The sequence below is a fragment of the Sardina pilchardus genome, chromosome 7 (genome assembly GCF_963854185.1).
Source record: "Sardina pilchardus chromosome 7, fSarPil1.1, whole genome shotgun sequence".
In the NCBI taxonomy this organism is placed as follows: domain Eukaryota; kingdom Metazoa; phylum Chordata; class Actinopteri; order Clupeiformes; family Clupeidae; genus Sardina; species Sardina pilchardus.
In genome coordinates, this window is record NC_085000.1 from 21,610,181 (window position 1) to 21,631,098 (window position 20,918).

Here is a 20,918-nt window from a genome sequence, read left to right on the forward strand (position 1 = left end):
GCTCTGGATTTCTATCAGTTCAGTGAGAGGCAAGTCGAAAGTAGTAATGGAAAACTGAGCACAGATGTGCATGACGTTTACAGGGAGAGGATCGTATGGCTCTAATTTCGCAAGGCTTAATGTTTTTAATTCAGCCTTACACCACCCTGAGCTGTTCATGATGTGAACTATGAGCTAACCCAATCATTTTCAATTAGGCTGATTAGATGCTGTTCTGGTCTAATAGCAAGCGCTACAAAACAGTAGTGAATGCAAGTAGATGGGAGCATGCTAAGCAAACAACAACATACAGAAACGGTACTGTTATTAACAGAGAATGGAGGCGCAATATGTTTGGGAATGACAGCATATTAGCCTTGGCTAACCGAGCCTAATTACAGCCAGTAGCCTCACTCAGAAAGTCTTAAATCCACTTTGATTAGTCTGTCCAGGCTTGAAAGGGGAGTGACAGACGGATATCAGTATTTCTCGCAAATTCTAATTGCAGGCTTCCCTACCCTATTGTAGTGTGCATACTGTGCTATTTCCTGTGTCATACTTGTCTTTTTCTTCTGGAGGAAGTTAATTATGCAAATAAGGATGTTGTGAACTTTCTTTTCCCAAGACAAAGTAAAAAAAACCCCGAAAAACTCATCATCGACTCGATTGTCGCAAGCACTGACCTTCCCTGACAGCTGACCGGTCAGTGAGGTCAAGATCCACTTGAGTCACACTTGCATGTATGACTGTGCAGTTACACATTTTCTGTGAGTCAGAAGAAACAGCGGTTTGTTTTTAGAGAAGTCCCAAGAGGGCTGCATGCAAATATAAATACTCCCAATTTATTTCAAAACTTTCCTTTTTACAGACTGGTACAACCAATTCCAATCCACATCATTTAATTTTTCCAGAAAAATACAGTATTGCATTGGATCCAGCACATGGCACTGGGAGTTATAAATCTCAACTGAGTATTCATGAAGTGGTGTCGTAAAAAAAAACAAAAAAAAAGACTACAGAGATGATCTGACTGCTCTGAGGTCATCCAAGTGTCACAGACAGGAGTCAAAGCCACCAAACCACTGCGTGCTCAATATAGCCTCCATTACATTGAGGGCCTAGGTCTACACCACACAACAGGCGCTTGACATAACCCTCATCACAATGGGGTGGTTTGGAGCATCTGATAGGGTTGCAACCAGCATAACGGTCTTATGGACGTGCCTGTGAATGCAGGAGACAGTTCTCCAGCTGATTAAGTTGCCTGAGCCAGTGACTAGACTAATTCTCTACGGTCTTTGCATTTTCAGTACACAGAGACGACCACTGGGTGTCACTCAAGGGACGGGGGTCCACTCCCATTCCCCTTCACACAGATCTACTGCGCACGAAAAAAGAAACACTTCCAGTTCAGGCCGGTCGGTACTGCTGAACAAATGAAACAGTCACACTCTTGCATGTCGGTTCAGTTTCTAAAAAAGCTGACCTTTGTTACCAAGTTCCCTTTTCTTGGTGCATGCGAAATGTGCGCTCCTCTTTTCTGTCGGCTAGCTTTAGTGGCTCCCCTCCACAGCGGCCTTCCTCTGGTGAGTTGGAGCGAGGGGGGGCTATCTGTGCTGCTGATCTCGCCCTTTCCGCCCGAAGCCCGTCCTCTTCTGAGGGGTCTGCGAATTGGAGACGGGGGGATCGATGATGGGATGCCGGGACAGGAGCTCGTGGAAGACATTGTTCATCTGCTGACACACCTCCTGTGCGTGCGTGCGTGTGTGTGTGTGTGTGTGTGTAGAGGGGAAGAGACAGAGGGGGGGGGGGGGGGGGGTGTTGGAGGATGAGAGTGAGTGAAAAAGAGAAAGAAAGAGAGGGTAAGAGGGGAAAAACGTGATAATCCATAACTGGCAATTATGTCTTTGAAATATTACTGTGTTTTTCCAAAACACACGTATGCAAAACAAAACTCTTACTTTGTCCACCTTAATGACTGTGTTGTCGAGACTGCCTGGCAGCTCCTCTCCAGAGGACTTTCGGCCCTGTGCTCTTAAGGCGAGAGACAAAGAGACCAATGTCACACACAAGACCGTGACCATACAAGATCAGGGGCCTCGCCCTGTCCCCACAACCCACAACAGCTTCACACAAACACAAATGAAAGACCAGCTTGTTTCAGCACAGAGGAACAGAGTGAGCCACATCATGTGACAAAAAATGCTTAAACCGCGCTCTCTCTCTCTCTCTCTCTCTCTCTCTCTCTCTCTCTCTCTCTCTCTCTCTCTCTCTCTCTCTCTCTCTCTCTCTCTCTCTCTCTCTCTCTCTCTCTCTCTCTCTCTCTCTCTCTCTCTCTCTCTCTCTCTCTCTCTCTCTCTCTCTCTCTCTCTCTCTCTCTCTCTCTCTCTCTCTCTTTTTTTTTGAAAGTTTTCAACTGCAGTGGTTGCAAAAAATGCAACAGGCGCTGAAAAAATAATGTCCGAGGCCGAGATAAGTGGCCATGTTTACAAACACGTACTGTAAATGCTTCCGAAAGGCATCTGGGGACTTGGCTGGCCGGACGATGATGTGGGACTTTGGCAGCGGCAGGGAGGCCTTTCCGTGGGCGCCACTGACCCCGAGTGACCCGGCTCGCTCGCGGCTGGCCTTGAGTCTGCACGGAGAGCAGAGGGGGGGTTGGGGGGACAAGAGGGAGGGACAGTGAGGTGGGAAGCACACACACACACACAGTGTGGAACAGACGACTGGCACTGTGAGGAGTTGTGCAGTGCAGTGCATTACCGTGGGCTCTGGTCCACATCGTCAAGGTCTCCAGTGCTGTTTCTCTTATCAGATGCTCTTTTAGTAGCCTCCAGACTGCTACTTAGATAGATGGGGGAGGGGGGGAGGAGATACAGAGAGAGAGAGAAACTGTTGAGTAAGACAGTCAAGAGTTTGATAAGGATAAGGATATGACATACAAATCCACTCAAAAAATTGACCTGAGACTCAAGTAAAAGGTAGTTTGAGAGAGGGAGAGAGAGAGAGGGAAAGAAAGAAAGAAAGAAAAAAAAGAAAGAAAGAGAGAGAGAAAGAGAGAGAAAGAAAGAGAGAGAGAGCAGATCTGAAGAGGAAGTTCCTGTGTTACCTTGTGACACTGATGTACTTGTGTGGTATGAGCCCCTTGATGCCGTTGGACTCTCCCTTCCACCACTCGTCTGAGGGCTTGCTGTGGAGGACGAGGTGCTCTCCCTTTCTGAAGGACAGCTCCGTGGGGGAGCGGGCAGTGTAGTCGAAAAGTGCAACCGCCTCCAGCTCTAACAAACAAACAAACAGTCAGTGAATAGAGTGTGTGGATATCTTCCCACAGAGCAGAACCGAAGGACAATCTCTTATTATTTAAGACTAAAGGGCCGTTCACACCAAGAACGATAACTATAACGATAACGATAACTATAACCATATCGATAAAAGCGTCCACACTGGCCAACGATAAGAAAAGTCTCTCCTCATGTTAATGAATGTGATGGCTAAAATATTTTGGGTTCTGATTGGCTGTTAGCTTTTTATCGATCTCAAAATCGCTCTGAAAATGATCAGCAACGATATCGTTCTTCATGTCGTTATCGTTATAGTTTATGTGTGAACGTTGTCATTCATATTAACGAGAGTGCTATTTGTTTATAGTTATCGTTGTTGTTGTGAACGGCCCTTAAGTGTGCTCCGCCTTACCCTCTTTCATTGAGGAGGTGTCGAGGTCTCCTTCTGCCTCGTCAACAATTGGTTCACTAAGAGGAGGACACACACACACACACACACACACACACACACTTTACTGCATACCATTTGTCACTTATCTTCTCCTTACAGATAATTTCTTGATGACAAACCCTCCATCATCTTACTAGCATGTTACTGTTATGTTTGTTCACTCGGGTCAGTGATTATTCATAACTTCTTTCCATAAAGCGTGGGATGCTAACAGGAGGTTAACAGGAACACACAGAGACATACGCAGTGTTTTGAGGTGTGAACTGTGCCTACACATGAGCTCAGTGTTTATGGGATGTGGGTGGATGGTGGTGTTGCTAGTGGAGATAGATGGAGATAGACGGGAGAGAGATGTCCCACCAGTCGTCCTGTTCCAGGGTCATGCACTTCTCGTAGGCCGGGCCCGTGAGCTCGGCCGGCCCGGGGAAGATGCTCTCGTGCTGGACGACGATGCTCTTGACCAGCGCGTTGATCTGCTGCAGGGCCGAGGCGTCGCCGGCCTCCGGGCCGCGGATCAGGCTGGGCCCGAAGCACACGGCCAGGTTGTAGGGCTGCATCATGTTCTCGTCGCTGTACTGGGACACACTGCAGGGGGAGGCAGGAGCACGCGCACACACACACACACACACACTTGAGACTGAGACACGGAGCAGGCTGCCGATGGCCCCATCCTCCCCCATCATGAACAAGTGTCTGAGTGTTACCATGCCAGCAATACAGTTTTTTCCCACACCACAAAAGGAGAACTACAGGGTCAAACCATCTGACTCATCAGAGAAGACAGAGCCAAGGCCTGGCAGAGCCTTCACACTTAAACCTTTAAATGACACCTGTTGGAAAGAGACAGCTATGGGACCTACTGTACGCTATAGAACCTACAGCCTGAGCTTGGCTCAGATGCTTGTGTAACACATCGTCTATTTTTACAGCGTGTGTACATCGAGTGTTTAACCACAAGTTGAGGGGTGTGGTGCAGGCATGTATTTGATGCTCACTGAGTGACACGTACAGAAACAGAGTGAAAGACAGGAAGTGCTGGCATACTACTCACTGATTGAGGAATGCAAAGAGGTATCTCATGACGACGATGACAGGCTCGGGGTAGGAAGATATGACCGCCTTGATCTGCTCACATTTCTCCGACTCATTCTCAATTACTTCATAGAGGAGGAGAGATCAAACAGTGATTTAGCACGCCACATCAAAACGACACCGACATTATCCATCAAACAGAATTTGAAAGAATTCTGAGAAAAAAAACTGACAAGATTAAGGAATAGTGAAAGAGCTATTCTTCTTGAAAGCAGCACTGACATGTGAATTTAGCTCTGTTGTTTTTTAATGTCTCAACTAAAATGAAAACCTTTAGCTAATCCATAGGAATGAAACCGAGAGAGTCAAGTGACAGATGAACCAGTAAGGCCTTATACGGAGGTGAAGAGTAAAGGTGTGTGTGTGTGTCTGAGAGAAAGAGAAACAGAGAGAGAGAGAGAGAGAGAGAGAGAGAGAGAGAGAGAGAGTGTGCGTGTCTGTGTGTCTGTGTGTGTGTGTTGGACGAGCCTTACAGCCACACTCCATCAGCTGGCTAAAGCTCTCCTCAGGGAACAGAGGCTGCTCCAGAGTTCTGAAGTACAGCTTCAACACGCCGGCCACAGAGTCGATGTCTGATACGCCATCTGCCAGCGGGTCATCACCTACACACACACACGCACACCCACACACGCACACACACACACAGGCACACCCACACAGGCACACCCACACCCACACACACAGTCACACTCATACACATACACACACGCACAGGCACACCCATACACGCACACGCAGTTAAACACACACACACACACGCACACACACACACACACACACACACACACACACACACACACACACACACACACACACACACACACACACACACACACACACACACACACACACACACACACACACACACACAGCAGAGAAAGAGGTAAGGAGTGTGAATAAACACTAACAAGATAACTGCACTGACAATGAGATAGAGTGATGAAGACTTAATGTCCATACCATTCTCAAAGGCATCTCTCAACGAGTTGATCTCCAGCTGCAGACCAGGCACACGGAATATGCCCTCGTGATGTAAACCTGACACAGGACGTGGGGGGGGGGGGGGGGGGGGGGCAGGAGGGGGTAGTGGTGGTGGAGTGTGGATGTATACAGGGGGAGACAGACAAGGTAAAAAGCAGAAGCACAGGCACTGAGATTAGCCAGACACATGACACAACAGAGGAGAGGAAGAGATCAGAGGAGCGAGCTAAAGGACAAACAAACAAAACGTCGAGAGGAAGTACAAGCAGGAAGGAGAGGCAAAAAGATGCAGAGAACTATCTAGCAGGATAAGTGGCACAGGGGCACTTCCTTTTTCTGACTAAAACGTTTTGTTTTTTTTTCCGGGGGGGTTGTCATGGTTGATTTACCGTTCAGGTTGATGAAACGAATGCAGCTCTTCACCACAATAGGGATGTCCTGCTTGGAGGCCTAGGGTACAGATGCAAAATAGCAAGCCGCAATTATGTTAGGACACATACAGTAGGACTAAGACAGACCAATGCTGGATGTGTTCCTGAGAAGCTTTCACACATGTCTGTGTGATACAAACATTACATATGTTATACTAAATCTTCCAACCACTAAAGATGATTCTCCAAAGATATTTCCACTCATTTGGTCTGCTGCATGGCATGCAATGGTGTACCTGGATGAAGGTGAGCAGGTTTCCGGTGAAGAGCTTCTGGTCCACCTGAGCTCCTGAATGACTCCTTCGATTGCTTCGCTGGTTTCTCAGAGACCTTCTAGTGCGTATGCTGACAGATAAAACACAGACACAGGTGTGACTGACATGAGGAAATGGCTCAACTGTGGTCCAACAGTGCTAACTTTACCCGCCACCTGCTTGTCAAAATGGTTTAACTCCTCCCCCCGTGTTAAATATTGGAACCATCTGAAATACCTAATTGGGCAGTGAATCTTAAATGTTGTTGCTTTGGGACCCACAACTCCCCATGTTCATTAAGGCGTGACCGATATATTATTTTTTAGAGTTCAAGCCAACGAATACGATGAGCTATGGTGAAGTGCATGTTAAAACGTGCAAAGTGCCTCAAGGTCTACATGATTGGAACATGCTCATGTTCGCTCACCATTACATTTGTGAAGTCTTCAACTCCTGAGTCACCTTTCAAAGTACTGGACAGGTTTGCCTTTGACAGGGGTGCTTTGTTTCCATGTGGCATTTTCTCTCATGTGTCAGAAATTCAGGGAACGCTGCACACTAGGGTTTCTGTCCCATTTTGTCTCAATGTAAGTGAATCCATATCCTACTTCAAATATTCAGGGTTGTAGCCTACTTCCATTTACCGCTAAAATTATGTCTAAAATGACCAGTCACATACACACGGCCTATATCCATGGCAATGACTGATATAGAAATAAAGTCTATGAAAATATTTTAGATCTGATAAGGTAGCATTTTTTTTTTAACCCACCCAGAACAGTTAAAACCGCCAGCTAAAAACACTGTAATAAGGAAATGACATTACTTGAGCAAGCAAAAAATCTAATATTTTGTATATTATTGTTTTGGATTAGTACTACAAATACAAAAACAAAATGAGTTTGTCTTTTGCTAACAAACCTGGCATCGTTCCCACCATTAGCCTTGGCTGTTGAAAGAGAGAGAGGAAACAGTGGGAAGAGAAATGATTAGTTTGGCATAAACAGTAACAGAAACTTTAACAGTGAGGTCCAAAAAGCGGAACTGTGGTTTAAAGCTACTGGATACTCAAAAATAGGGTTCCAGGAGTTCTTAGTGATTTGTGAAATGAGAAATGCTGTGGTGCAGTACGACAGAGCTAGGTCTCGGTACAGTGCCCCAGAGAGCCAGACAAATGGACAGGGTCAGTGAAGTAGTGTGCTAGGATCACCGCTGTGATGGTACCTTTCTGTAAGGCCTCCTGTAGAAGGTCATGCTTGGCTTGGAGTTTGGAGATCATGGAGGTGAAATGGAGTTGGTCCTTCACTTTCTAAAACAGGAGATGCATTTTTACCATTAGGCTGTCTCTTGAATTCACAGTTAACTTCTTCAATCAACCAGATACATCTGTTCATATCGGCATGAATGTCCAAGGTGAAAGTGAAACGAAAGTGTGAAAGTGAGAAATAGTCCTACTCTTGTCTCAGTCCAATTTAAGATCTCAGATCTCAAAATACTGTGCTTTTCTACTCAACCTATTATAATCTTGGCTTATTTTCTCGTACTTTGAGAGAGACAAGCGAGATCGCAATAAGAGCTGGTTTCTATTTCTTGTGAGACAAAGAAACAATATTTGAGACAAGACATTTGCCCTTGGGATGTACTGTGTGTTACTAACAGCTAGAATAGGAGGGTGAGTCATGTAGGAGGCCTTCATTTGGGTGAAGTGTGTGGGCGGTACCTGATTGTTACAGCTGATTTTCAAAAGTTATGAATGTTCTTGATCTCAGCTACTTTGTGATCACTGATCAGAGAAGAATACTTTGTTTATCACTTCCCTTGCAATTTAGGAGAACTAGGCTAAGATAAACCGCTTAAATTATGAATGGTAAGGTCAGTGTCCCTGTTTTAAGATTACAAAGATAAAAACATGACATATTTTGGAGGCATTTACGCATCTGAACTGAAAATTTGGTCACCTTAAGCTATAATCAGTTCAGTTTAGCCAGGAAGCAGGAAATGACATTCAACAAACAAACACAAACTGTGGACCAGCTGCCAGCATCTACACTCTGCACAGTCTGATCTAAAAGATCTAGAGCAGGTAGCTGTGAAACATTTCATGCGCTTCACCTTCATCCATCTCCTCCAGAGCATTTCCTGCTTAGACCTGTTGCAAATTTACAGCAATATCTATCTATCTATTTTTGTTTCCTCTGAACAACAGAGGCATGTTCACTGGTAATAAATCAGTCAATGAGTGCCTGAACCTCGTCCTCATCCTTGTCTCAGCAGCATGCATACAGATCCCATATGCATGTATCACAGCAGATTTCATTTGGCAAGACCAAACATAAACTACTTAAAATTTCGGTGGTGTCCCAATTAGAAGTATAACAAGAGATGTCTTATCATTTCTATGACTGACACATTCAATTATCATTCTGAAGCACAGTGCATTAGAGGTAAAGAACAGCGCATTTATTGAAGGAACAGTCATCTATACAGAAGAAAACTTCGTCCACTCACTGCGAAGTAGGCACCCTCGGTTTCCTGCAGACTCGCTCTGCGTTTGGCTAAACTGGGCTCCTGACTCTGGTCCTGGGCAGCACCCAAGTCCTCGTCACCAATAAAGGTGAGCATGATCGAGCGAGCGTCCTGTAGTGTCTTGCTGATCTGGCCAACACAGAGAAAGGGGAAAATGTAAAAAAAAAAAAAACCCAAACACAAAACAAAACCAAAAAAACATGTATGTTGTGGTTACATAAAACTGAAAGACAATAGGTTACGTGCACGAGAGGCTTTCTGTGGGTTTGTTTGTTTCCGGTAGCCTACTGTATAGTGTATATACAGTATATGATGAGTTCAAATTGTGTCATCTTAAAAGTAGATGATGTCAGAGAAAACAGTAAGAGATTCACTGTTGAATCTGCATTGTAGTAGTATTTATTGTTAGCCCAAAATCTCCTTTGCAATGTAGACGTCTTGAATGTTATTGCTCATTTTGTAAGTGTCTTTGGATAAACACATGTGTTGTATGAATAAATGCAAATATAAATGTAAATGTGAGGGACGGTGCATGTAGTTTGCATGCGAGTACCCCTTCTGTGTCCTTGAAAGTGTCCAGTCTGGACTCCAGCTGTCTCCAACGAGTTTCCAGCTCATCCTGCATGTCACAATCTGCACAGACGTCACACACCTGGACAGAGGAACACAAAGTCAAATCAGCTACACACACACACTGTGAGTGTGAGTGTGTGTTGTGTGCGGGAATGAGAGATTGAGGTGTAGTACTGTAGGGGGTTGAACTTTTGTATGTCTGTATGTTTTATATTACTTTTATTATGTCCTGCCAGGGACTGCAGATGTAAATTAGCCCTAGGCTAACTCTGGTACAATGCATGAAATGGCAACATTTATGTTTGAAATTGTACATGGTCCCTAATAAAAACTAAATAAAAAAAACACACACACACACACACACACACACACACACACACACACACACACACACACACACACACACACACACACACACACACACACACACACACACACACACACACACACACACACACACACACACACACACACACACACACACACACACACACACACACACACACAGACAGACAGACAGACAGACAGACAGACAGACAGAAAATACAAACACAGATATCAGCCATAACATCCACTTGCAGCTCAGCCACAACAAAACACAAGCAGACTAAAGACAGGTGTGAAGACAGCAGGACAAAAGAGATGGTTAAAGATGGTTAAAAAAAAAAATCCCCAAGAGAAAGCGAAATCCAAACTGCACGAGAACACAAGAACACTGTGTGAGACAGAGACAGAGACAGAGACAGAGACAGAGACAGAGACAGAAACAGAGGTAGACACAGATAGGACAGAGGCAGTCTCACCGGGTCTCCCTCATGGGGCAGGTACTTGAAGCTGAGGGGCAGGCAGAAGGTGCTGTCGTGGGCCTGCAGCAGCATGTCCCGGTCCTTGACCTGGTCCAGGGTGGCCACCGCGCCACTCAGCTGCTGCAGCTGGCTGCCCAGGCTCTGCTGCACGCGGGTCTGGCCCGACACGAAGCTCCGCAGCACCCGCGCCACCCATGGGTGGTAACCCACATCGCTCGACTGACAACACACACACACACACACACACACACACACACACACACACACACACACACACACACAGCACACACACAGCACACACACAGCACACACAGCACACACAGCACACTTCAGCATTTCTTTTTTTTTTTTCCAACTGTCAACGGACCAAACTGATGGAGCACGACGTAAAAATGGGGCACGTACTGTACCTTTTATGGTAAGGTATGAACTGAAATTGTATGTGCGTTTTAATAGTACAAAGTGAACAGATGGAGAAAAGGCATCGTTTTGTACTGTAGGCCCTACTTCTACAGGAAAGCAGGGTATCAGTCGAGGGGCACTCACATCGATGAGATTAGAGATGTCTTGGAGGTAATAATTGTTCATTGAGGAGTTGGCAGCAGCGAGATTCAGCAGGTAGTCATTGCGGGCTTTAGTGCACTTGAACTGTATTTCCTGAACTTTCCCCTGTCTCTGCACACAAAGCACACAAACACACACACATCAGGATTTGTACAGTCATACCATTCTGTGGCATTCTGTAAAACACCCACGCAAACGTATTGGTACAATGTCACATGCTGAGCTGAAAGAGGTGGTTGCAGCACTCTCAGTTGGAAAAAAAAAAAAAAAACGAAAACAATTCACACACCCTGCAACCTTATCGCCCACTGAAAAGTTACATCCAAAAAGCTACTATCTAGTCTTCTCTAGGCCATGTGTGTCTCAACAGGCCCCTGTGTGACAAAGATAGGAGCCAGGATAAGTGATGTGGTGCTGTACTTTCTCAATCAGCTTCTCCACTTTTCTGGCAACCCCCTTCTGCTTCTCCTCCAGCTTCTCTGCCTCCTTCAGTTTCCCCTCTGCAGACAGAAACTCTGTGTGGTACTGGTGGTAGGTCTTCAACGTCTGCAATTCAACCAACACAACAAAAGCAGAAATAGCGTTATGTGCGCTGCGAGTTGACACGTAGGCCGGCCAGGCGGCCGGCCGGCCGTCGCACGACGCAGCGGAAAGCGGGATCTTACGGTCTGCATCTCCGTGGTGACCTTGAGGAGTTCCTCTTGCACCATACTGCAGGCCTCTCTCGTCTGGAGACAAAATACCAGAAAAAGAGAAAATAAGAGACGATTTTGAGGGACTAATGAGAGATTAGGAGAGAAATACACGTTGAACTCTGAAGCGTCGCCTTGGGGGGAGTACACAGGGAACACCAGGAACCCAAAATGGCACCCTACTGAGTGCTGACTGTAGGGCGGAGTTGAGTTGCTGTTTGTGGTTGTGGTGGTGGTGGTTGTGGTGGAGGTGGAGGTGGGGGAGGCGTGCGTGTCCGTACCCGTTTGGCTAAGCGCTGCGTGTGCTCCAGGCACAGGGACAGGTTCTGGGGCAGACTGGTGCTGCACATGTCGCCAATGATGCTGTGGTCACGGCTCTCCTGCCGGGTCTGACCGAGGAGCACCAGCCAACACTGCAGAACCGACTGACCACTCTGCTCCTTCCTGAGAGCGAGAGAGAGAGAGAGAGAGAGAGAGAGAGAGAGAGAGAGAGAGAGAGAGAGAGAGAGCGAGAGTAGAGGGGGGGGAGAGCAAGACAAAGTGAAACGAGCAGAAGTAAGAGAAAGAGAGCAAGAGAGTGTGAGAGAGAGAGAGAAAACAGAGAGAGAAAAAATAGGTAGTAGGTAAGTAACGTGAGCAGAAGTTGGAGAACAACCAGTTAACAGAAATAGAGAAAACAGAAACCGCGAGAGAAGTAGAGCAACTCTCAAGGTCTCACAGCTCACTTAGCAGATAAATATAGAGGCCAAGCCGCGCACAAAGGGCCCAATTCACAGCAAACTAATTCAACTAGCCATTTTGATAACGGACGCCTTGAACTGCACGCTCTGCGCTGTACCTCTTTATCCTGGAGCTGTAGCGGTCGGCCAGCTTGTCCAGGGAGCGCGCGTACTCGGCCTCGATCTCACCCCGCCGACGCAGGTAGTCGCTCAGGTCCTGCAGCACCTGAGTCTTCTGCTCCAGCTGCTGGTCAAATACCCTCAGCTGCTCCACCAGCTGAGAACGCACCTCTGAGAAAGAGAGAGGGAGAGAGAGAGAGAGAGACAGAGAGAAGAGGGAGAGAGAGAGGGAGAGAGAGAGCGCGAGAGGGACAGAGAGAGAGAGGGAGAGTGCGAGAGGGAGAGAGGGAGAGAGGGAGAGAGAGAGAGACATAACAAAATAGAGGGGGAGAAAGAGACTGATCCAGATAAAGGTTCATTTTCTTTCACATTTACTATAAGTTGAATTTTTGTGGTAATGCTTGGAGTGGTGGAAGTCACGGGGATGACCAATAGCTACTTAGAAAGCTGATGAAAGCAAAGTTTCCATTTTGGAAAGGAAAATGAAAGTAGATCATGGAACTAAAATGACTTAAAATCACAGCAAAAGCTACTATAGTGTTTGTGTTCCAAATGATAACACTCATGGACACGTCCCAGAGAAACCACTCCAGTCCACAACCAGAAACAGAAATTCATTCTTTAGAGTGATTTATCTGTATGGGCTTTGGAGTTAGAATAGTTGACAGCGCAGCAGTGAACGAAAGTGATTTGAAGTCAGAGATCACGTTTTAAGATGAGAGCTCTATTAATACAAGATGACAAGATCAACTGTAAATCACGTGGCAGAAGCCTTTCTGTTGACAAGGGGAGCCGAGTATATTTAAAGAGACGGAGGGGTGTTACATTCTATTTTAGTTTACATCGTGGAGACACATTAAACAACCAAATGAATGAGACCAGAGCACAGATGAATGAGAGAGGAGACCCCATGAAAAGCGTGACAGACACAGACACCGTACCTTTGATTTGGGCGTCGTAGTCCTGTGCGCCCACTTTGTCTCTCTTCAGTTTCACGTGCGAAGCCATGGGTCCAGTGACGGGCTCGAACTCTGGTTTGAAGAGGTGACAGTTCAGAGATATACACTCAGCCATTCCTCCGAGCGTCTGCAGCTCAGACCCACTTCCTATGCCTTCTTGTGAATGGGCATATACGACAACATGCATAACCGGGCTATTGTCCTGCACCAACTCCAGACTGGGGCTTCATTCCTGGGGTCTATTTATGTAGGTATTGCCCCTGCACGCTGCACTCTAGTTGCAAAAGCTGCCGCTGGAACAACCTCGAGCAGACTGGAGGAATTTGCAGCATGCCAACTGTGTTTTACTGGCTCTAAATTTAACTCCACACTCAGGGATCACACAACTCAAACCCCCAATTTGAAGCCATCAAGTATCTTCTTAAAATCAGGGGAGGTTTTCCCGTCAACAGCGGAAGCAGGGAGGGAGGGGGGTGTTTGAGTGTGAAGTCGGGCTCGTTCGCGCAGGGTGCAGTGTACCATGTCAGCCACGATGAGCAAAGCTGCAGAATTTCAGCGTGCCAGGCTAATTATAGCGCCCGCGCATGCATGGGTAGAAACAACAGAAGTGTGTGTGTGTGTGTGGGGGGGGGGGGGTTGTCCTCAGAACTGCAGGTGCTGCAGACGGGCACGGCTGCAGGAGGCCTCCGCACACTTCCAGTGAAAGTCAAAGTCAAAGCCAAAGCCAGGTCACTAGGGCTGAGGCCTAGCCAGCCTACTGTACACTGTATGCGCACAGTGGGTTATTAAGGCAAAAACCACAGCACAAGGGGAGCGCTGTGGCGCAGCAGGCTACAGCGCTCATACCACATACGGGTCCGAGTGCCCACGGGGACCCAGGTTTGAGTCCGGCCTGCGGTCATTTCCCAGTCCCACCCCATCTCTCTCTCCCACTTACTTCCTGTCTCACCCTTCACTGTCCTCTACAAATAAAGGCAAAAAAGCCCAAAAAAATATACTTAAAAAAAAAAAACACAGCACAAGCGGTGGCTCTGTGTACAGCCTTGGACTCTCTCGCAGTGACCTTCTACTCAAAACCCCGATGAGATCAATATTGAATGAGGCCTGCTGTCAGCGCGGCAGTGTCTTAGCCATCAGCAGTATTTTTGGCTTCTGCATGATGTCCTCTCTGGCTCAGCACCTCAAGGCGAGGAGCGCTACACTTTTAAAGTGAAAAGGGAAGGTGACCAAGCTTCCGGCGCTCGGAGGCAGGGTGGGGTGCAACCGTGAACAAATCAGGACCTGGCCGGCGTGTACACACACACACACAAACTCATACTCATACTTGTGGTGTGTCAGCTTTACTGCCCTTTCGCTCAGTCATCCCCCCGGCCCTTCTCTCCACTACTTCCCCTTTTGACAACCAAGTGCAAAAAAGACCCATTTGATGAACAAAAAAGAAAGTATGAGAGTAGAACAATACGCCACACTATTGTGGCTTCAAATAAAGAGGTTCTGAGATGAATGCTGAGGCCAGCCTGCGGGCAGCATCTCTGCCTATAATCCCCCCCCCTCACCCCCTGCCCACTTCATGCCAGCTCTGTGATTCCTGCCAGCCAGCCAGCAGCAGCACAGCCTTCCTGCTGATGTGCGTTATCTCCCTCACGACTGGGTCACCATAGCATCAGTGTACCATAAAAGCACATCATAACTCATCCAGGCTTTAAGTGGGATTTTACTGCCATCTGGACAGAATGGTTTAATAGGCACACAGTCTCGTGGGGCACATACAGTACTGTACGCTCTCCATAGCATACATGTCTAAATGCCAAATAAAAAATTCTATGAGGTGACTACTACTACTCATCTCAATACCACTGAAATAAAATAATCCTTTTACAGTAGGCTACAGTTAAATACACCCCCCCACCACCCAGACAGTAGTGTACATCCACTGTATACTGTATATCTCCACAGAAACATCAATATGGAGCATAAATGAACTGACAAATGATACATTAAAACTTACCAGTACTAAGATGTCAAAACTTCCTCTTGTCTCTCAATGGTAATCCCTCAGGTAAGGCCTACTCATCCCGGACGACACAGTCGATGCTCAAAGAATGCCAAAACACATGTGCACGCCAGGAGAAAGGGCTTTCCTGCTCTATTTTTGCCTGCTTCGCCCTCTGATCGTTGCGCTCAGCTACTGCCGGCTCCTGAGAGAACCGAGAGTGTTAGGTCACACCTCCCCTCCCTCTCTTACTCCCTCCCTCCCTCCCTCTCTCGATCTCTCTCTCTCTATCTCTCGACTGTCCCTGCAGCATGAGACTGCCAGAGACAGGCAGCACTACACTAATATCTGGTTCTCCTCCACTCTACTTGGCCGGTGTGCCGCTACACGGCTAATCTCCTTCTAAAGCCACATCACTGATATAGTATCTCATACACATTCGCACAACATGTAGTCACTAAGCAGATCTTGTCAGGGGAAATGACATCATGCTAAAAGTATGTAGTTTTACACTCACTGAGGTCCCTGGGAATTGAGTCCATAAAACATTATGACTAATAGCAAAGTGCCCCATCATGTCATGGCACACACCCCCTCACTAATATCTCCTCTAATGTGTATTCTGCATAGCATTAACATTATACATCATAATTGCTGTTTCGTTGCCAGGACCAGCCGCGCCACACATATCATATGGGAGTCTCTCACTTATACATTGTAGCAGACTGTAGCCAAAGACATCAGGATACTTAACACATAACGCACAAGGTATGGTGTAATGATGAGTCATGTGCTTAGTCACTGTCTATCAGAGTGTAGCCGGTGGAACTAGTAAGTGCAGGCCTTCTTTCGTTTTTTCTCTCTCTCTCTATTTCATCACCAATTAGACCAGGAATAGGGATCCAATGAGCCAGCTGAGTTACAGGATGCATAGACACCTGGCTCTTCTTTTTCTTCTACGACTATTTTCCCCCCTCTTCTTGAGGTCAGCCTCGCTATTGGTTGAGACAGGGTAGTTTGCGAGACTACTCAAAAGTGGGTTTCCTTGAACCATGCACTCCAGACTGACACCGGTTTGCATTGCTGTCATAGACCAACCAAATCAACACAACTTAAAACTTCATTAAAGATTGCAATTAAAACGTTTTCTAAACCTGTGTGTTTGAGCCTTTCTGAAGAGAGAGAGAGAGCTCTCCTTGCTCCAAATTAAAGTAGTACTCAATCTAACTTAGGGGGGGTTACGACACACCACGGTACAATTCAAGTGTGTCATTGTCTACGCCACTTTTTGAATTGGTGTAGCAGCTGACATTTCAGGGAGATGAGATTAAACATCTTCCAAACTCCCCCGTGTCATTCTCCGTGACGGTGCGAGACGACTACTCCGTGCTGCGCGCAGCTGGTGGCGAAAGGGGAAGTGTGGAGCTACAGCGAGAGCGCCGTGCAACGCAGAAAAAGCACACCAGCAACGTGCTGCACAGCAGCCTGCACGGCCAAATGTGTGACAACAACTGAGCTCTGACTAATCTATAGGCCAACAAGCACCACACCAATGGAAACAATACACATTTAAAAAAAAAAAAAAAAAAAAGCTACAGTAGGCGTCATTTTGTTCACATATGAAGGAATGCGAAGACTTGGGAAAAAAAGCTGCAATAGTTGGACTGCGATTGAAGCAGCAAAGGTTTACCATTGATTGTGAAAACAGTAAGAGCCTAAGCATTCTACTGTATGGTGGCTCTTGTCCTGTTGAGGCACTTCTGTGACACTCACCCCTCACCCGTCTCAACCTCCCTCCTTCCTGTGCTGACTTCCTTCCTGCGCAAGACCACTTGAGATTACTGCCATTCAAGGTGAAAAGACATGTAAATTAATGCTACACCATTGTTGTCAGCTTCAGTCTCTGAAATATGCAATTATTACAGGTATACTGGACATGGCTAAGTTCTAAGCCCCTGAGTTTTGTTTATGATCTTCTCCCTTCCCCTTTCGTTGACAGATTTCAGAATCAATCCATTTGTATTGTTTTTTTTTTTACTTTTAGAGGGATATATATTCATCTTCTTCTACATTAACTAACTTGCCTAAATCTTCAGGAAGAGGCTATGTACATATCAAACATATTTTCTTAGGAGATGCCCCCTAGGCCATACACTGTATAGAAAGTCATCATACCCTTTTCAAAAAGTTACTTTTTTTGTCTTACAGCCTGAAATCAAAACCCATCTTAAAAACAATATTTTCCAGTTTTATTTACAAATTTAGCTGTACAACATCAAAACAATGAAAAAAAAAGTCAACAGTTCTGAAAATTAATAAAAAATTAAAAAGTAGAATAACAGGGTTGGAAGTCATCTTACCCCCGATGTAATACTTTGTAGAGCTTCATTTTGCTTTCATTACAGCCATCAATCTGTTCGGATATGTCTCTATTATAGCTTTGCACACCTAGATTGGGGAATATTTGCCCCATCATCCATGCAGAATTGTTAGAATTCAGTCAAATTCTGTAGGGAATGGTGATGGACTGCTCTCTTCAAGTCAATCCACAGATTTTCTATAGGATTTAAGTCAGGGAAAAACATCCCCACAACATAATGTTGCCCCCACCATGCTTTACACTATAGGTATGGTGTGTTTGGGTGTGCATACTGTGTTTGGTAAGTGCCTGGAGCTCAGTCCAATAAGTTCAATCTTAAGGCGTATTCACACCTGCCTTGTTCAGTTTGATTAAAACAAACTCAAGTTTGTTGCTTGGTTCGGACCTGTTTGACTGAAAAAGTTCAATCTTAGTCTCATCTGACCAAAAAACATTTTCCACATGGTAGCAGAATATTCCAGATGTGTTTTTGCACTGAACTCCAACCGCTATGTTTGGCGAAAACCAAACACAGTACACCACCCAAAACACACCATACTGGGCAATTGGTCAGGATAGAAGGGAAAATGGATGCTGCCAAGTACACCCAAATTCTTGAGGAAAACCTGTGTCCCTCTGTTAGACAGCTGAAGATGGGCAGGCCATTCACCTTCCAACAAGACAATGATCCTAAACATACTGCCAAAAGAACAAAGCAGTGGCTTAAGGATAGGACGGAGAATATCCTTGAGTCAGAGCCCTGACTTAAATCCTATAGAATCTGTGGATTGACTTGAAGAGAGCAGTCCATCGCCGTTCCTTACAGAATTCGACTGCATTTTAACAATTCTGCACGGAAGATAGGGCAAATATTCCCCAATCTAGGTGTGCAAAGCTACAATAGACATATCCTTTAATATTCTTGAATTTCCCCTTGGGGATCAATAAAGTATCTATCTACTGTATCTATCTATCTATCTATCTATCTATCTATCTATCCAAACAGATTGATGGCTGTAATGAAAGCAAAAGGAAGCTCTACAAAGTATTAAGTCAGGGGTATGATGACTTTTCCAACCCTGTTATTCTAGTTTTTATTTTTTCTAATTAATTTTCAGAACTGTTTACTCTTTTCATTATTTTTATGTTGTACAGCTAAATTTGTAAATAAAACTGAAAAAAGTTTTTTTTTTAAAAAAATGGGTTTTGATTTCAGGCTGTAAGACAAAAAAGCAACTATTTTTTATATTAAAAGGGTATGATGACTCTCTATAGGCACTGTATAAAGAATAGGTTGCATGCACTAAAAGCTTACACATGTACTACTTTTTCTTGCACATGAAATGCTGGAGCACACACTATTTTGCACATAAACCATTCTGCCTAGCACATCCCCATCGAAAGCTCTCTCTCTCTCTCTCTCTTTGCACATCCACCACTTTTGATTTGCACATCCACGTAAAATGCACACACACACACACACACACACACACACACACACACACACACACCTTATACTTTGCATATACACCACTTCCACGTAAAATGTATTGCATGAAAATGTATACATTGCATGAAATGTATACAAAACTATGAATTAAGAGACGTGGAATAAGGGTACTGGGAATTAAAAAAAGTAAAGCTGTTTGCTTACATGTGTTATATTTTAGGCTCTGTATTTTGTCAGCTTTTGCCATGATGACAGCAATTACAATCTTGGCATTCCATCAACCACCTTAACATTAGACTCTGGGAATGGTTTCAGACAGTGCTGAAGTGGTACGGAAACATTTTTTGTTTACTAAACAACACCTAGAAGAGAAGGTGTTTCAAAACTTTTGACCAGTAGTATGAGGGTAGACCTACTTAACTAGGGACGGGCAGAAAGTGTGTTTAGACATGACATAACAAACCTTGCCATGGATTGTGACACAGAACATGGCAAATAGGAGCCCAACAGTGCAACCTTGTGGTGAAGAAATGAGGTGATCGAGAAAGGTCCAGCCTGAGGTAAGTATGCAATGTCATCATCTACTGCAGGTGGTATGGCAAAGAATTAAAAATACCTGTATTGACATCAAATAATGTAGGCCTACTCTGCAACACTACACTAAAAGCTCTCCTTAATCTCAGAAGATGTTAACAAGACCAGCCATGGTTCAAGAGGTTACAACATGATCCACCTGCAAACCAGTTTAATTTTAATCTTGAATGCAAACTGATTGCAAGATTAAGTTAGCCTATACGCACTAATAGGCCTACCTCCATATGGTCAATTGTGATCACACAGATTATTACTGCTAGCTGTATTCATTTGGAGCAATTTATGTAATGCACATGGACTTGGCAGGCGGATTTGTCATTTGCCATACACTGCTGGTTAAGACCACTAAATTTAATCTTGCACATTTTATTAGTAGGCTACTAGCCTACCTGTGTGGTCATGTTTTCCACTCGGTGAGGAGTGGTGAACCCAGACAGGTTTGAAACGAGGCCCGGGCCGGGCCGTGCTCACAAGACAAAACTGCAAAACAAACTCAACAAGATACAAAATTGCCACTGTGGAAATATGTGCTTGTATGCCTTACCTGTCACGTTTATGGTCAAATCTAATGGCACTTGCGTGCCTGTGGAAAAACCAACTCAGCATGTTATTCCAGTCAACCTGCCTCTGCCATCTGAAATGACTTTGTTGACACTACAACAACCTCCTTGCCCCTGAAACTCACCTTTTACAAAAGGAGTCACTGAATAATGACAACTAAGTATTGTTCTTCTGGATTTTTGCTTAACACATCATCGTGACCATTTGACCCTCAAACATTGACGTCTGAGGTCCCAAAGACATGCTCTTGGATAGACCATGATTGATTGATGGTGGTGAAGTAGGCCTATAGTTAGAAAATATTTCTGTAGGATATTTCATCAACGCTATTTCCTGCAGGTATAGGCAGGCATAGCCTACATTTAACGTACTTGAACTCTGGTCAGTCAGGTTAGTTAGGCCTTATGAACATTAATTGAAAAACGAAAATCGTCTGCTTCCACGTGACACGATCCAGCCTGGTGTTGTTTAGCCTGTAAAATTGCAGACCGCGTCTATCCAATCACATTACCGTATGTTAATTTCGTGGACAG

General features: G+C 45.3%; 1 protein-coding gene across 1 annotated transcript; it reads right to left on the minus strand.

Moving 5' to 3' along the window:
• Positions 1-795: 795 nt before the first annotated feature.
• arhgap4a (Rho GTPase activating protein 4a) lies at positions 796-20,689 on the minus strand. Its single transcript, XM_062541256.1, has 25 exons — positions 20,510-20,689; positions 15,437-15,626; positions 13,411-13,500; positions 12,469-12,640; positions 11,912-12,074; positions 11,604-11,666; positions 11,359-11,484; positions 10,921-11,049; positions 10,372-10,593; positions 9,549-9,647; positions 8,978-9,124; positions 7,694-7,778; positions 7,391-7,418; positions 6,452-6,560; positions 6,174-6,234; positions 5,764-5,841; positions 5,277-5,405; positions 4,763-4,868; positions 4,072-4,296; positions 3,673-3,728; positions 3,089-3,257; positions 2,743-2,820; positions 2,480-2,614; positions 1,941-2,013; positions 796-1,727 (listed from the first exon to the last, which is right to left on the minus strand). The coding sequence occupies exons 3-25, from the start codon at positions 13,475-13,477 to the stop codon at positions 1,587-1,589; spliced, it is 2,661 nt and encodes an 886-aa protein (XP_062397240.1). The 5' UTR covers positions 13,478-13,500; positions 15,437-15,626; positions 20,510-20,689; the 3' UTR covers positions 796-1,586.
• Positions 20,690-20,918: the final 229 nt, after the last annotated feature.

What these genes read in the sequence shown, in the direction of transcription:
- arhgap4a (XM_062541256.1), bottom strand. Translation starts at nt 13,477, where the DNA reads ATGGCTTCGCACGTGAAACTGAAGAGAGACAAAGTGGGCGCACAGGAC. An exon ending in TGGAGAAGCTGATTGAGAAA is followed by an intron (nt 11,050 to 11,358) that starts GTACAGCACCAC and finishes CTTTGTGTGCAG; the next exon opens with AGACAGGGGAAAGTTCAGGA. An exon ending in CCGAGGGTGCCTACTTCGCA is followed by an intron (nt 7,779 to 8,977) that starts GTGAGTGGACGA and finishes CTCCTGTTTTAG; the next exon opens with AAAGTGAAGGACCAACTCCA.